The 14774-nt window shown below is 51.6% G+C and overlaps 6 protein-coding genes and 1 non-coding gene across 7 annotated transcripts; 2 read left to right on the plus strand and 5 right to left on the minus strand.

Annotated features, from left to right (window-relative positions):
- Nucleotides 1-740: 740 nt before the first annotated feature.
- Nucleotides 741-3622, minus strand: ASPBRDRAFT_44737 (putative AMP-binding domain protein). The gene is made up of 5 exons (XM_067625263.1): nt 3136-3622; nt 2839-3034; nt 2313-2759; nt 1619-2248; nt 741-1532 (listed from the first exon to the last, which is right to left on the minus strand). The coding sequence occupies exons 1-5, from the start codon at nt 3319-3321 to the stop codon at nt 1228-1230; spliced, it is 1764 nt and encodes a 587-aa protein (XP_067477789.1). The 5' UTR covers nt 3322-3622; the 3' UTR covers nt 741-1227.
- A 1487-nt stretch (nt 3623-5109) lies between these two features.
- ASPBRDRAFT_56330 (60S ribosomal protein uL13) lies at nt 5110-6758 on the minus strand (the record flags this gene model as incomplete). The annotated part of the gene is made up of 5 exons (XM_067627545.1): nt 5110-5248; nt 5343-5601; nt 5699-5752; nt 5971-6106; nt 6744-6758. The coding sequence occupies 5 exons, from the start codon at nt 6756-6758 to the stop codon at nt 5110-5112; spliced, it is 603 nt and encodes a 200-aa protein (XP_067477790.1).
- Nucleotides 6759-6915: 157 nt separating this feature from the next.
- On the minus strand, nt 6916-9464 carry ASPBRDRAFT_624096 (putative serine palmitoyltransferase 1). The gene has a single exon (XM_067628368.1). It carries the CDS (start codon nt 9154-9156, stop codon nt 7288-7290), a length of 1869 nt encoding a protein of 622 aa, XP_067477791.1. The 5' UTR covers nt 9157-9464; the 3' UTR covers nt 6916-7287.
- A 339-nt stretch (nt 9465-9803) lies between these two features.
- ASPBRDRAFT_56332 (metallophosphatase domain-containing protein) lies at nt 9804-11083 on the plus strand (the record flags this gene model as incomplete). Its single annotated transcript, XM_067627546.1, has 2 exons — nt 9804-10005; nt 10149-11083. The coding sequence occupies 2 exons, from the start codon at nt 9804-9806 to the stop codon at nt 11081-11083; spliced, it is 1137 nt and encodes a 378-aa protein (XP_067477792.1).
- A 1132-nt stretch (nt 11084-12215) lies between these two features.
- ASPBRDRAFT_t171 lies at nt 12216-12305 on the plus strand. Its single transcript has one exon. It is a non-coding gene; the product is annotated as a tRNA-Asp (tRNA).
- A 359-nt stretch (nt 12306-12664) lies between these two features.
- Nucleotides 12665-13240, minus strand: ASPBRDRAFT_624195 (uncharacterized protein). The gene has a single exon (XM_067628369.1). It carries the CDS (start codon nt 13141-13143, stop codon nt 12790-12792), a length of 354 nt encoding a protein of 117 aa, XP_067477793.1. The 5' UTR covers nt 13144-13240; the 3' UTR covers nt 12665-12789.
- ASPBRDRAFT_624309 (uncharacterized protein) lies at nt 13240-13770 on the minus strand. The gene has a single exon (XM_067628370.1). It carries the CDS (start codon nt 13610-13612, stop codon nt 13337-13339), a length of 276 nt encoding a protein of 91 aa, XP_067477794.1. The 5' UTR covers nt 13613-13770; the 3' UTR covers nt 13240-13336.
- Between the last annotated feature and the right edge of the window lie 1004 nt (nt 13771-14774).

Consider the following 14774-nt stretch of genomic DNA (forward strand, 5'->3'; position numbering starts at 1 on the left):
GCGAACAGCGGGTCAAGGGCGGTTATAAGGGAGAACGCGCGTCGGGCGTGCCTGCAGCAGTTGCAGCTGAGGGAGGAGGAGGAGGAGGAGGAGAGCGGAAGGCAAGGAAGGGAGAGAGAGGAGGGGTGTGGAGGAAGCCCAGCGTCGGAAGGGCATGCGAGGGGAGAGCAAGAGAAGGCGCCAGTCGTAAAGAGGCAAACTGGGGGGGATTTGTAGAGGATGGGTAGGAAAAGTGAAATATTGAGGGAAAAGAGAGAGGCTTGTGAGGAAGTACGGAGTAGTAGTTTGAGTGTTCAGCCAGAGGGAAGAGAGGGAGAGAGAGGGAGAAGCAGGGCGGGTAAACTATCGCATTGGGCTGGGCGGGTGTGTGACGATGTGAAAGGAAAGTAAAACTAAAAAGAGAACCAGAAGAGAGAGAGGGGAACTTCCCGGTCGGCAGGCAGCCCACTCTCTCTCTCTGTGCCTGGGTGAGGTAAGCCCAGCAGCAACCAGCACTGCCCAATCTTGACTTCCATTCTCTCGATGGATGAGAGAGAACTGTTTTAGTTGGATGGTTAATCAAGGCATACTCTTTTTGACGCCCTGCCCCGTGCACAGACATTGAAGCTGGGCTGCTTGATTCGAGGCCTGGATGCTGGCTGGATAAATGGAGGATAGTAGCATGCCTGCCTCTTGGATGCCGCCCGAAGACAGCACAACTCCGACAAAGTACGGAGTACCATCTACGCATTCGTTCTCATGTTATGTGTTTATTGTGTTAGCCACCTGTTTTGGTGGCCTAACCTATTCATCGAATATTGCTTGCATATTCCGTTTCATTGTTTGCTGTCACCCAAACAATGCCACTGTTGTCCAACTCTCCCTCTCTCCTCTCCAGGGCATCACTGACAACCCCCGGGGATGTCTGTGCGCTCCGCTCCATCTTCAGCTCGCTCTCAAAGCACCCGTACTTTCTTCAAGGCTCATCAGGTCTCAAGTGCAGTCCCAAAAATAAACAAAGTCCGGATTGATACAACCAATGTATCTATGCTAACCAAGAACAAATAAAAAAGAATACACGGACCGTAACAGCAAGCCCCCCTCCTCCTAGTCTATCACATCCTTACATATACATACTAGTGAAGTAGCCCTATAAATAACCACCACACGCGGGTTCTATACTTGTATATCGCACCATCATGCTGCCTCCCTCCCCTCCCGTTGATACACACCCAACCCTCTTCAGGCTCATCGCGCTGCCCCTTTCGCCCAGTCCCGAAGAACATTCTTCCTGATTTTCCCCGTACTCGTCTTGGGCAGTTCCGCCACCACCTCCACCTCCCGCGGAAGCATGAATTTGCTGATTTGACTTTGGTTCCGCGCCCAGTCAATCACCTCTTTCCCCTCCAGGTGCCGGCCTTGCTTCGTGGTGACAAACGCCTTGGGTCGCTCTCCCCAATGTGTGTCAGGCACCGCCACCACGCCCACCTCCAAAATGTCCGGGTGAGTCACCAACATCGATTCCAGTGCAACAGACGAGATGTTTTCGCCTCCTGTACAACGTTAGCATGCACCGCCCCAACACACCCTGGCTACCACAACATAGATAACAAAATAAATGAAGGGGGGTTCCCCATACCGCTGATGATAATGTCTTTGGCTCGATCCAGGATCTGGATCGCTCCATCGGGATGCCAGACAGCCAGATCGCCCGAATGAAGAACGCCACCAGCAAAGAGCTTCCGCGTCGCCTCGGGATCTTTGTAATAACCTTGTGCACAGATATTCCCGACAAACGCAATCTCGCCAATCTCCTTGCCGTCTCGCTTGACATCGATGATAGTGCCCTCAGGCACATCCGTCTTGATGACCCGCGTGGGCAGACTGGTCAAGAAACCATGGCCTTGTCTGGCCATCCTCCGGAACTTCTCATCTCGAGGTAATTGATCCCATGCGGGTAGCATATAGCACCTTGTGGTAGGACCATACGTCTCCGTCATACCATAGACATGCACGGGCCGCAGGTTCAGACTGGTCATCTGCTCAAACAGATGAGGCGTAGGCGGACTACCCGCCACCTGGACAGTAACCGGCGTAGCAAGTCGCTCAGCATCCGGGTGACTGCAAAGCAGTGTGTTCACAGTAGGGGCCGCATTAAAGTGGGTGATGCCCTCATCCTTGAATAACTTCCAAATCTGCCCATAGTCCACCTTGCGCAGGCAATAGTGCGTGCCCCGCGCAGCAGTAACAGCCCAAGGAAACGTCCAACCTAGGTAATCAAATCAGCAAACTACTTACCACCAGATGCAATTGAGCCGACCGCAGCAACTCACCAACCGCATGAAACATCGGCAAGATCCACAGATACCGACAACGACCATTCGGAACATTCAGCCCAGACTCGACCACATTCCCCAAGGCCGCCAAATAGGCACCACGATTCGTGTACTCGACACCTTTCGGCCGTGAAGTCGTCCCGCTCGTATACGCCAAAGCAACAACATCATCCTCCGAACCAGCCTGACTCTCCAGCCCCTCCCAGCCCTTGTTTCCGGTAGCAACATCGTACTTTAGACCTTCCAAAACCGCTTCATCAAAGGGACCCGACAATTGACCCTCCGCGGCATCGGTATCGGTATCAACAATAATGGGAGTCTCCGGCTTCGCCTCCCTATAGACGCGCAGCAAGGGCAGGAACTCCTTATCCACAATAATCACGTCGGCGTCCGAGTGCGTGAATATATATGCGATATCGTCTTCCTTAAGCCGGTAGTTCACAGCTAGAGCAGAAATCAGGACTCCCTCTCCCAACAACAAAAACAAAACACCATTAAAGAAAGCAATAAACCGAGTACTCACCAACATTCACCGCCCCAGCCGCGCCGATCCCAAAAATAGCCTCCAAGAAAGCGGGTGTATTCGGACACAGAATGCCCACTCTCTTGAACCCGCGTTTCTTCAAGAAATACGCTAACCCTCTCGCCCTGTCCGCGAACTCAAGATACGTTCGTCGCAGTTCCTGGCCATTGGATGTGATGTGGTAAATAGCTTCTGCCTAGAAGAGCCGAAGGAAAGCATCGTTTAGCTCAACCACAATTCGCAAATGCCCTTAATTGCGTGCCCGTGCAGTAAGATAGACAATAGAGGGGAACTCACGTCCGGTTCAATTGCCGCTGATCGCTGCAGGAAATATGCTGGCGAGAGGGTGTGGAAGTTGACTTTGTTATTGTTGTTGTTCTCACCCGGCCCTGTGGAAGGGCCTCGGCTATTGGAAGTAGATGGTGCAGAAGAGGGGATAAAATGGCCTAAGAGGCCGGATAATCTATCTTTTGCGGAGGACATAGTAATTGAATTGAAGGGGGAAAGGACAGTACTAGGTAGGTACTAAGTAATGCTTGGGATTTGTAGAATGGCTGGCCAATAGAGATAATTAAGTGTGTGACGAGACAGGGAAGAAGAGGGACGGACCGTGATGAGGAGAGGAAGAGGAGGAGGAGAAAGAAGAGGGAGGGGACATTAGTTGGAACTACACCTCCGAACCGAGGGTAATAGACTACTACCAAGTAGTACTACTATAGAGACACACACACACACACCGAGAGAGAGAGAGAGAGGAATGAAAAGAGACCAAGATGCGGGGGAGGATCACCGACGGTAAGCGGAGACGGAGACGAAGCGGACGGGGACCAATTCTTGGGTTGGGCTGGGCTGGACTAGTGGCGGGTGTGTCCATAGAGCAACTATGTCTGTTCAACACACACACCCTTGAGAATGAAGATGAGAATTGATTATATCCCACAGAAACTTATAATTCACTATCTTCAGAATCAATCGGATGTACTTACTCAATACCAACAATAACAAGAATCATGCCATTGATTCACTTCACTAAACAAGACACCAGAAATCAATAGGCTATCGAGATAGACTAACTCAACCGGATCCGGGTCCGTTTCCACTGTAGTAGTTGCCTGTACCCACTTAGTAGCAAATTCAATCTATGGTCATTCATCGCGTGCCCGTGCTTTGAAACCCTCGTTGCTACAGATGTATACTGAAGATTAAACCAAAAAAAGAATTACATAGTAGGAGAATACATGTAGACATCATGATTAGCATAGATAGACTGAAGAAATTCCTATGCACGAATCACCAGCCTGCCATATCACACCCAGCGCTAATAGCCTCTAATCCGTCTACTGATCAGTTCGAACGAGACCGGTGTTTGAAAGTCTGCAGCTACACTAGTGCGGGATTGGTCGATGAGGAAGATTTAATCTATCTATGGAGTAGTTAGATATGATTAGATATGGGATAAATAGACAGGATTCAATTACAGAGGGTCACCTAGCAGGCGGCGCGATAGTAAGTACTAGGGACCACTCTTTTGAAGGAGAGGTGGATCCCAGTTTCTACTATGTAATGCGCTGCCAGGCGGTGCTGTGATCTATCTTCACTACTATCTTTATCGGTTACTTATCGTGAGAGTGGATATCGAACTTCGCGTGGGCATGTTGATTGCTGACTCGGTCACTGATACGGCCGGCTGCCTCTACTAGAATGGGGAATCGGTGGCGCTCAGGGCATCATCTCTACAACAGGAACAAGCTAGGGCAGTATCGCGTGGGCATGGCAAAAGGTGATGAACATGGAGCCTCGTCTGGCATCCTGGGTAGTCGCATATCGCAAATCAAGTACAAGATAGGCAGTACTCTCTATCTCTTCCTCTCTCTCTCCCTGTCCGGGTGCTAGATATACACAAGAATTGCAGGGGCCAGTAGAAAGTGGTGGTGGTGGTAATTTGGTGCATCGGATTCGTCACAGCAAAGTCATTTGAACTCTTGAAAAGAAATTCTTGGATTAAACCGCCACGGCGCGAAATAACGGGTCAGCTATTTTGAACAACCTTTCATCCCAAGTGACTCCTGTATTTTTTATTGTAGAAAGAATCGATCTCTCCAGCCTCCATGTGCGTCACAACATAAGAATTGTGGTTATTTCATGAAAAGGTAGGGACAGTGAGATTAAGGTCGATCGGTTTCGCTGTCCATCTTCTTTTCGCAGAGAACCGTTTCGCGATCCCATCCCATCCCATCACAAACACAAGCAACCAGCCGCGCAACTAGGTATCTAGTATCCGTACTGAGCGAGCTGGCTCTTGGTCTGCTCGTTAACACCCGCCGACTTCTGGGCGTGGACGAGTTGACGGCGAGCGGCCTTCTTGCGCTCGTAGTATGCACTGCTCTTAACCTTTCTGCGCTCCTCAAGTCTGTACAAGTAGGAAAAAACGAATCCGTTAGCCTTCTGCACCCAATCATCCAATATCTCCCCAAATCATTCTCTCCACTTCAGTATAAACGTACCTGGCAACAACGTCCTGGTACTTCCAGCCAACCTCGTGGCTGAGACGACCAACGGTGCAGTACTTGCGGCCGGGGCGCAGACGGAGAACACGCAGAGCCTGGGGAACGACGACGCGCTTCTTCTTGTCGTAGGGGGGAGGGACACCCTCGAAAACCTTCAGCCTCTCCATAGCGGCGGCACCACGGGCGGTCTTGTGGGGGATCATGCCGCGGACAGCCTTGTAGAAGATGCGGGAGGGGGCACGGAAGTGGAAGGGACCTATAGCGATTCAGCACTGAGTCCCAAAAGGATAACACAATCAAGTGTCGTCTTTCCCCTTCATCGAACAGGGGGGAAAGTCATCGGGTGGTCTCACCTCCGCGGGTGGGGTTGAAACGAGTCATCTTGCGAAGGTAGGCGTGGTACTTGACTATATCGCGGAAATCCAGGTCAGCCCGTTGTTCACCAGCACACATGTTGCGTCTTGTTCCTCCACGACACAGCTATTCCATGCAATTGGCGAATTCATCCTCCACATGTCGATAATCGTCGCACAATTCTCCATCCTTCTTCTTTCCCATTCATCCCATAACAATCCATATTGCAAAACTCAAATCGAAAAGAAAAACCGGGTCGGATAGAACATACGCTTCGCGCGGAAGAACTCGCCGGAGATGTTGAGGGCTTCACATCTCACGACGACGATCTTCTGACCGTTGAGCAGCTGCTTAGCAACAGTGCTGGCCAGGCGACCCAAGAGGTGTCCCTTGCCGTCAATGACGACCTGCGAAATCCCAAAAACTCAAGTCAGCGACACATGTACTTGTATATATTAATTCCCGAACCCCAGGACCCTGACGCCCTATTCGACATATATATGTGTATTCATTTTTCTTTCTTTCAAGGAGATTGTATATATGGATGGATAGGTTTCGGGATGTGCATGTGAAGGGGCGGTACGCACGACTGGCTCGATGGCGGACATCCTGCTCTCTGTCACCGGTTCAAAAAGGATATATCCAGCGAAAGGAAGAGCGCTGCTCTAGGATACTCCCTTGGGATGTATGTTGTCGGCGGTTGTTGTCGTTGGTGGGCAGGTTCAACGCACACAACGATGTCGGATGGAGTTCGCTGGTCGTCGCTAAGCGAGCGGCGCTACTTCCTCTTTGTGCGGGAAGAGCCCCGTTCGAGGGCCACAGCCCTAACGCCCGTGGCTTGTAGGTCACGTGAATGGTTCCGGATCGTCAAGGGGCCCTTTCATGCCTCTTTTTACGATAATAATCATTATTGTTATTCTAGTTCTGATGTGCATGTGGGATTGGGTCTTGCGATGGATATCTGATAGAGTGGCTCGCACTTCCAACTATTATCTCGGGAGTGGTGTACTGGTCACTCCCTGGGATGATAGACTTCATTGTGACAATGGGTGCCGCCATGTTCCATCGACACCATGCTAAGTCCCCCCCGCAAATACTGTATCGCGACACTAGATAGAGAGACCCAGTCTTCCCCCAGACAGTCCAGGCACTCCCTACTACAGTACTACTAGTTCTCAAACTCAACAATCTGACTTTTCCGCGGTCGCATACATCTCCAAGAACAGCAAACGAATCTCTCTCATTGCCACTCGATCAGCAATTGATTTTTTTTTTTGGCTAGCAGAGAATTAATCATATTATCCAGAAGAGTAAACGCCATCCGAGCAAATTCTCCAGGTCCAGCGAGGGTTTGTATATTGTCTAGAAAGGAAACATTATTGTATACATTAATATTAATATCATCGGAGTGCGCTTTGGCGTCTTCACATGCCGGCTTTTCTGTTCAGCGAAAGAATTCAAAACAACCCGTAACGCCCAAGTCAAATCCAAAAGAGGGCATTAGCTATATGTTCTTGGCGTGTATATTCTTGACCATCATGCGGCGTTAGAAATCCAATTTCTAATAGCCTTATAAGGTGACATCGGCTCAGTATAGAGGCCGATTCGCATCGTGCGTGCCCCTCGCAATGACCTCTTCGAGAGACCAACGGGGAGGCTCAATCGTCCCGGGCCCCTTGGAGCTATCGTGCGCAGACAATGGTTCCCTCAGGCCACCTGCAATGCCTGAGGAGAATTTGAGCTCCAACGCATCGCCGATTTCATCGCACGCCTGCAAGATGCGATCCAGATCGTCTTTGGTGTGGGCGGCTGAAATGCAGAGTCGCGCCCGAGACAGCTCCAGGGGCGTGGCAGGGTAGGTCACGACAACCACGGAGATCTTGCGACGCAGCATTTCTCGCGAGAAGGCAGGCATTTTGGCCGGATTGTACAGCATCAACGGCACGATCGGAGAGTCATCGTGCCCGTAGACGATGAAGCCCAGTCTCTTCAACCCAAGCCGAAGGTAGCGCGAGTTGAAAGCCAGGCGCTGCATCCGCTCCCGTCCCTCGCCCGGGTGAAGAGGATCCTCATCAGCAATTAGTCGCAGCGAGGAATAGATCTGAGCGAGGACAGGAAGCGACGGTGCTTCTCCGAAGATTTGGCCAGCGTTCGTGCAGCGAATCTTGTCAATGATGGCTTTGTCGGCCGCGATATAGCCACCGTTAGCTCCGAAGGACTTGGTAAACGTTCCCATCAGGATGTCGACTTCCGCCGGATCTACTTTGAAGTAGTCACAAACTCCGCGTCCGTGACGTCCAACGGCTCCAATAGAGTGCGCCTCGTCAACAAACAGGTGAAACTTGTATTTCTTCTTCAAGGCCAGTATCCGAGGAAGGTTGCACATGGTACCTTCCATGGAGAACAGACCCTCCACGGTAACCAGGATCTTCTTCCATGGCCTATGCGTGCGGGGTTGACCTTGAGAGATTGCCTCCCTGAGACGCTTCTCAAGGTCGGCCATGTTGTTGTGCGCGAAGACCTGAATGGCCGCCCCGGACAGCCGAGCGCCAAATCGGATGGATGCATGGTTGAGTTCATCGGATAGAATCAGACATCCCTTTTCCATAATGGCAGGGAAGATTGTCGCATTCGTCACAAATCCCATGGAGAACACGACTGCGTCTTCTTTCCCCACAAACCGGGCAATTTGATCTTCTACCTCAGCATGCAGCTTCGTAATGCCCCCATCGGGAGTTGATGCAATGCAAATGCCATCCCGCCGGAGTACCTCCTCGGCATAGTCGGTGCATGGGCCTTCCGACTGAGCAAACCCAAGGTAGTTATACGAACTCAAATTGAGCGTATCCGTCGTCGTGCCCGTAAGTCTGAAATGGAGATTGTCTTCAGTCGTCCGGTCCAGCAGCGTAACATGCCTGCCCGGAACACCAACGATCGGCCTCTCAAAGCAGTCATTAATTCGTTGCTTCAGTCGTCGCGTATAGAAACTCTCGAAGTCGCTGTACAATGATGCATAGCCATTCTGGGGCCTTAAGTGCCGGTAGGTATGGGAGCGAAACCACTTATCCACAAAATCATGGAAGTGGCCGAGGAAAATCAGCACGAGGAAGCTGACGTAGGTGGTCAGGACGACGAAGTACGGAGGTTCATCAATGACCGGATCAGGGATCTCTCCGCCGGGATGCTCGCTGGTGTAGAGATGCGACGGATCGCCCAAGGGTCCGAACTCGGCGTGCTGCTTGGCTAGCTTTCGCATTGCTTCCGGGTCGGATGGTGCCTGGTCTTGGGTTACTGCTGTCGTTCTCATCGCATCGGGAGAGCAACCACTAACAGCGCGAAGGGAGGCCACAGCAGTGGAATGAGCCGTAGGGGAGTCGGAAGATACACCAGAACCGCCGCCGCTGGCCGCTGCATCCTTCTCGGAGCGTGGTTTACTACGCTTCCAGCGAGGCATCATGAAGCAGAGTGGCTGACGGAAGACCCTCAGCCACAGGCAGCGATAATACTGATGATGAAGAATGCAGCTGAGATACCGGCGGCTGAGCAGGGTGTGGTGTGAGAGAAGGGAGGGCGGAACAGGAGAAGGTGGTATCGTGAGGTCGTTGAAGCGTAGTGATTCCTTCCATCATGTAATGGTGAGAGACGGTTCCACTCGGCTCGTTCGGGGCGTGAGATTGGCGCCCGATCATTGGTGGCTGATGCCGGATGCCTCCGACGGGCCAGGCGGAGACTTTCGGAGTTCATTGGCCAGACCGCTGACTCAGCATGGCCTGATGAGCATCAGATGGCTTAGTTAAGTCAATGTTAACTGATTGATACAAGGATGAGAGAATAACGAGGCTTGTCCGTTCGTCAGGTGGTACAATTCTCGGTGCGCAGTGCTAAGACCTTCTAGTAGATTCTCTGCTTAAGGCTGACATGCGTATATGGATAACAGTGACAGCAGCATTTGAAACTAACTACGCCTTTGTTACAGCAGCTATAGTCCGCTCCGCTTTAGGTAACACAAAACGACTTTGCTAAGCCTTCACCGAAATAGTAACGCCTTCGGGCTGTGCTGGCAGCTTAACACGAGGGGGCGCGGTTGGAAAAATGGACGAAAGCATGAAGATACGTCGAAAGACACGTTTCGTCTGTGTCTCCGATACGCACGCCTACACGCCGTCAGAGGCCGGCTTCAAGCTTCCCGCTGGAGATGTCTTAATCCATGCTGGAGACCTCACCAACCACGGGAGCGCCGCTGAACTGCGTAAGACAATGAGCTGGATTGCTACAGCTGACTTTGAGGTCAAGATTATCATTTGCGGTTCGTCTCCCTCCCACCCAGATTGACAAATATTAGGCCTCTAAGTACGGTCTTTGCTGTCCAAGAGGAGCATTCGTAGGGCTGAAGCTGAAGGAAACTTTTGATAGCCGAGTGATACGTACTGAGTGCTGGTGATCATTCAGGAAATCATGATATCACACTAGACCCGGATTTCTACGCTGAACACGGGTCTAGCTTTCACGGCCACCGTCTAGAAGATACCCAGAAGTGTCTGGAAATCGTAACCCAGGCATCACCATCGATAGTCTATCTCAGGCACCAGTCAGCACTAATCCGGCTGACCCGGCCTAACGGCCCAAATACCATCTTCAAGGTCTTCGGCTCCCCATACTCCCAGTCGCCTGGAACTTGGGCGTATGGATACGAGTCTTCAAATGCTGGTGCGCTTTGGAATAGCATTCCATTGGATACGGATATCATCGTGACCCATACTCCGCCTAACTCCCACTGCGATAGCCGAGTTGAAGGCATATCAGTGGGATGCACAGCCCTGCGGGGTGCGTTAAGCAGAGTTCGGCCGTCGCTAGCAGTATGTGGCCATGTACACGAGTCGCGAGGCTCTGAGAGGGTGCGATGGTATTCTTCACAGGCGTCGTCATCATCAACAGTGGATGTGCGAGAACATAGGGATCCCGTTATTCTGCCTCCCCCAGGCAGTAGAAAGCAGAGCCTGGTCGACCTCACGGGTAAGAAGGCGCCCAAACTAGATAACAATCACTTTGCCGGCAATAACCTTCCAGCGTCAGTCACTCACTCATTCCAATCATCACGAAAGGCTTTGCTGTTACCGTCTTCTGGGTGGCCATCTGAAGGATTGCAAGGCTCTAAAGCCGATCAAACAACGTCATCCTCTTTGTCTTCGTGCCCAGAAGAAAGACACACAGGGAATGAAAACGGGTCTTGTTTAAGGCGACGCGAGACATGTATTGTCAATGCGGCGATCGTGGCGACCAGTTGGCCGCATCGGGGTGGGAAACGGTTCAATGCCCCTATTGTGGTTGATCTAGAACTACCGGTCTGGGAAGAGGAGAATGGAGGGACTGCACCCCACGCCTAGCGAGTGTAGCCCATATCGTCTGTCTTGAATGGTCAGGCTAGCATTGACTTCGATTATTGGCTGTATAAGGTGGAATTTTTCTTGTCGTGCAGCAGGCAGCTTGAGCTTTGACCTGTGGTTTGACGTATGGCCGACCGTTTCGGGTGGGCTGCATCACTGGTTGCCTTGGATTTGGGGGACACTTCAGCCATGTAGCGCACTTCGCCCCATACTGTTTTGAGTATATACACCGGCCTGGCTGGGACTGGTTGTCAGTCACCGTGAAAGAGCAGGAATAAGTTACGTTGTGACTCAGGAGCAGCAAGGCGGTGGGTTGTGGTGGTGATGCTCTCTAGCTCCCTTGCTCTTTGTCTTGTGTCGGGCCGTCATTTGATGAACCAGACATCCGGGATGGAACAAAGTAGTCAATCGGGAAAGCAGGGGCAGCGTGGTAGCCGAGGAGATGTAAACAGCCCGATGATCATTGAGAGCTTACGTTGAAATTCAATAGCAGCGAATGATATCTGCATCTACAAGTATTGAATGGCCATGCAAGATCATCTGAAACGTGATGTGGATGAATGATATGCTCTGCTCATCATAGTGGAACAGAGCAGGATCACCAAGTCACTCCGAGACGGGTAGGGTACTATGATGTAAATTGCAGTTCTGATTTGTGACAAGAGCTCGAGGTGATGCCCATGATCATTCAGTAGGTCATCTACCAGTCAGAGCCCAGGAGCAGACATCGTCTAAAACAGGCCACAGAAAGGAGGCGCTTGATGCTGTCCTATGAATGGCAGTGATGAAGTGTGGCGGGGATGGGTGGAGAGGCAGAGTCGAGTCCTGCGAGCCCCTACTTAGGCTCCTGACAGCAAAGTGTGAGCATACCCTGTGAGCCCACCCCCTTGTCCTGCTTGCATGAAGAGTGAACTGCCGTAGTACTGTGCTATGTGCGTGGATAATCAGATCTTCGCGATGTATCTATCGTTATCGAAGCTCCATATCCACAGTGGGTCTGGGATGGTTCACGATTTGGAAAGAGCCGATCTGCTCCGCTATGGGCTATGATGTCAATCGGAGTGGCGTATTCTCCGATTGACCTTGAGTTTGGCTCTTGAGGCAAAACTATAAACTCATTTTCAACTGAAAATCCTCGATGGTCTAACGGTCATGATTTCCGCTTGTCAATCCATAACTGGAACAAGCGCGGGAGACCTGGGTTCGACTCCCAGTCGGGGAGGTTTCTTTTTGCACTTTTTCCAAGTGCACCCAACGAGCGTGAAACTAATTTTAATTCTTTTTCCCATCTTCCTTTTCGGATATCAATTCATATGTTGGTCGAGACTGAACCTTGCCCGGTTTTTGCTAGACGAATATGGCTCCGTTGCTGAGACATTCTACGTTCGCACAGCATCAACGCAGAGCCATACAACTCGGGCACCTGACTGTGTCGCAAGGCGGCAGAAGACTTAGTCGACCTGATGCTGCGGATTGAAGCTTACCGTCATGACTCCTTCCCTCTTTCAATATAGTCATTAGCTGAAGCGAGACATGAGAGCCTTTAGATCAGGAGTCAGCTATAATGGCCGAAGCTGAAAGGGTTAGAGATGCGTACGTAGGCCGCCCGCCCGCAACGACGCTGCCGGGATCAGGGCGTGGGATGAAACCGAGCAACGCCACAGAACTGAGGTTAGCGCGCTAAAGAGGCCTTAATGGCCCTCCATTCAGCCGTAGCCACCGAATTGTAATGGGGCCGGTGGGTAACGACCGATGCTCAAGAAGGCTAGGTAGCCGCCAAACTGGATTGATAAGATGCAGTTGGGGTTGATATTCGCCGACATCATTGGTGGTGGGCGCAGTGGTAACACACCCCCGGGTGCAGCTGGCTGATGAGGGGAGGGGGGCTGTTTCGCAATGCTTACTGCAACACTAACTAGCATTTGAACGCGTAGGTAACCTCTCCCACGAGGCACCTGGGAATCTCCACACCCCACATGAAGGCCTGATGCATTGGCGGATGATGTGAGCCAGCATGGTACGTACCACAGGACAATGTGGTCAGCCAGTCTCACGGGCATGGGCCTCACACGAACCCCCCTGCTTATTGCCTGTCACCCTCAAAGGAACACGCCGGGATTTCAGTTCATCGGAAACTGTCATACGAATGCTGTAGTAGTACACACCATGGTTATCGACTGAGTAACTAGATGGGCCATTGTCGAACCCGTGCCAACCGACTCGCTCGGCCTAGCAGGCAAAACAATTGACGCTTCATATGACACCGCGCCCGGGCCGACGAAGGGCCCAGAGCCCGGGCAAAGCTTTTGAAACTGAGGACAGCTGCTTTAAGCTCCTGTTAACGTTTTGCATCAATTCTGCACCTGCTAGCCTTGACGAAGGGCTGATGCACCGCCGCCCCTTAATCGAGGGCCATTCATCGCCCCTCATTGGATCCGCGGAATCGCGAAAGTGAAGCATCGCCATGCAAACTAATGCCGGGACAATCATTGCATGGAAACAGCGGGCGCGAATTGTTGGCTGAGCCATGCAGCAGACATCGGGTGCAGATGACTTTGCTCAGGGTCCAATTACTCCTTCGAGAACAATCAGCTCGGCGAGGAGCGTTCGGTGCGGCGTGTCATGGGCACGGATAGCCTGAGGGTGGGACAGGCGAGATAGGCTGACAGACCATTGCGTGGTACAGAGCAACCACAACGATTTCCAGGATGAGCAAGTCTGCTATGTTACCATGCTATGTATCAAGCGTTTTTAACTTTGGCCGTTTGATGCCGATCAAATTGATAGATCTACACGATTCGGGGCCCTACCCCGCGAAACTCGCAGGATACACCTTGTGACAGAAGATGACCGTCTGGATGAATGGGAGAGACCATGCCACTAAACAAACGAGCACCACCCCATACGTTATCCCATACGTTATTTCCTTTGGTAGCCGTGAGGAACCGGGAGAAGTTTTTGAAGAAGCCCAGGGACGGAGAACAAACGAAGGGCGGGACCTTCCGGAAACAATCCACGGGACTAATTCACGCGCGCCCGGACCGGATCGATGAATGATGGGCTTGTAACTAAGAAAGTAAGTAACTGAACCATGGACGGACGCCCCTCCAGGTACCATAGCAACAAAGGCATCATGTTCCTGAAGTTCAGCCAGCCGAGGTACCTTTTTATTTTATTTTATTTCATTGTATTGTTATTTTCACTTCTACCCCACACAGAGAAAGAGGTATCATCCCTGTCCGAATGAGTCCATTTTGCGATGGGCTGGTCCACTCCACTGCGCTAGTCCATCCGAAGTAGTAAGGATGCTGGAGGAGCGAAGTCAAAGAGAAGGGGAGGGGACGAATTCGCTGAGCCAATTCGAGATTGCAGAACCCAGCGCATCGTGTCCGGTGAGGCGACCCCAAAATAGGATGCAGCTAGCAGAGCGCATACGCAGGTGACTGCCGATGTGATTGGACTGTAAATCCCTCCCGGTGAAGGGCAAAGGTCGGGAGCATGAATGGGCTCAGCCTATAAGAAGCCAAACCGGACCTCCAGGTGGTGTGGAAGTCGATCCAGTTGCCGTTTACCAGTCAGCGTTTGTGAAGTGAGTGAGTGAGCGAGCGAGTGAGTGGAGGAGTGGTGGAGGAGGTGCGGGGTTTCCTCGCTGCCTCTTGCCAGGAAAAACTGAATGGAACAATTGGATGGT

This window comes from Aspergillus brasiliensis (genome assembly GCF_001889945.1).
Source record: "Aspergillus brasiliensis CBS 101740 unplaced genomic scaffold ASPBRscaffold_8, whole genome shotgun sequence".
Classification (NCBI taxonomy): Eukaryota; Fungi; Ascomycota; class Eurotiomycetes; order Eurotiales; family Aspergillaceae; genus Aspergillus; species Aspergillus brasiliensis.

What these genes read in the sequence shown, in the direction of transcription:
- ASPBRDRAFT_624195 (XM_067628369.1), bottom strand. Translation starts at nt 13,143, where the DNA reads ATGCCCGTGAGACTGGCTGACCACATTGTCCTGTGGTACGTACCATGC.
- ASPBRDRAFT_44737 (XM_067625263.1), bottom strand. Translation starts at nt 3,321, where the DNA reads ATGTCCTCCGCAAAAGATAGATTATCCGGCCTCTTAGGCCATTTTATC. An exon ending in CAGCGGCAATTGAACCGGAC is followed by an intron (nt 3,035 to 3,135) that starts GTGAGTTCCCCT and finishes CGGCTCTTCTAG; the next exon opens with GCAGAAGCTATTTACCACAT. An exon ending in CAAAGACATTATCATCAGCG is followed by an intron (nt 1,533 to 1,618) that starts GTATGGGGAACC and finishes AACGTTGTACAG; the next exon opens with GAGGCGAAAACATCTCGTCT.
- ASPBRDRAFT_624309 (XM_067628370.1), bottom strand. Translation starts at nt 13,612, where the DNA reads ATGGCTCAGCCAACAATTCGCGCCCGCTGTTTCCATGCAATGATTGTC.
- ASPBRDRAFT_624096 (XM_067628368.1), bottom strand. Translation starts at nt 9,156, where the DNA reads ATGATGCCTCGCTGGAAGCGTAGTAAACCACGCTCCGAGAAGGATGCA.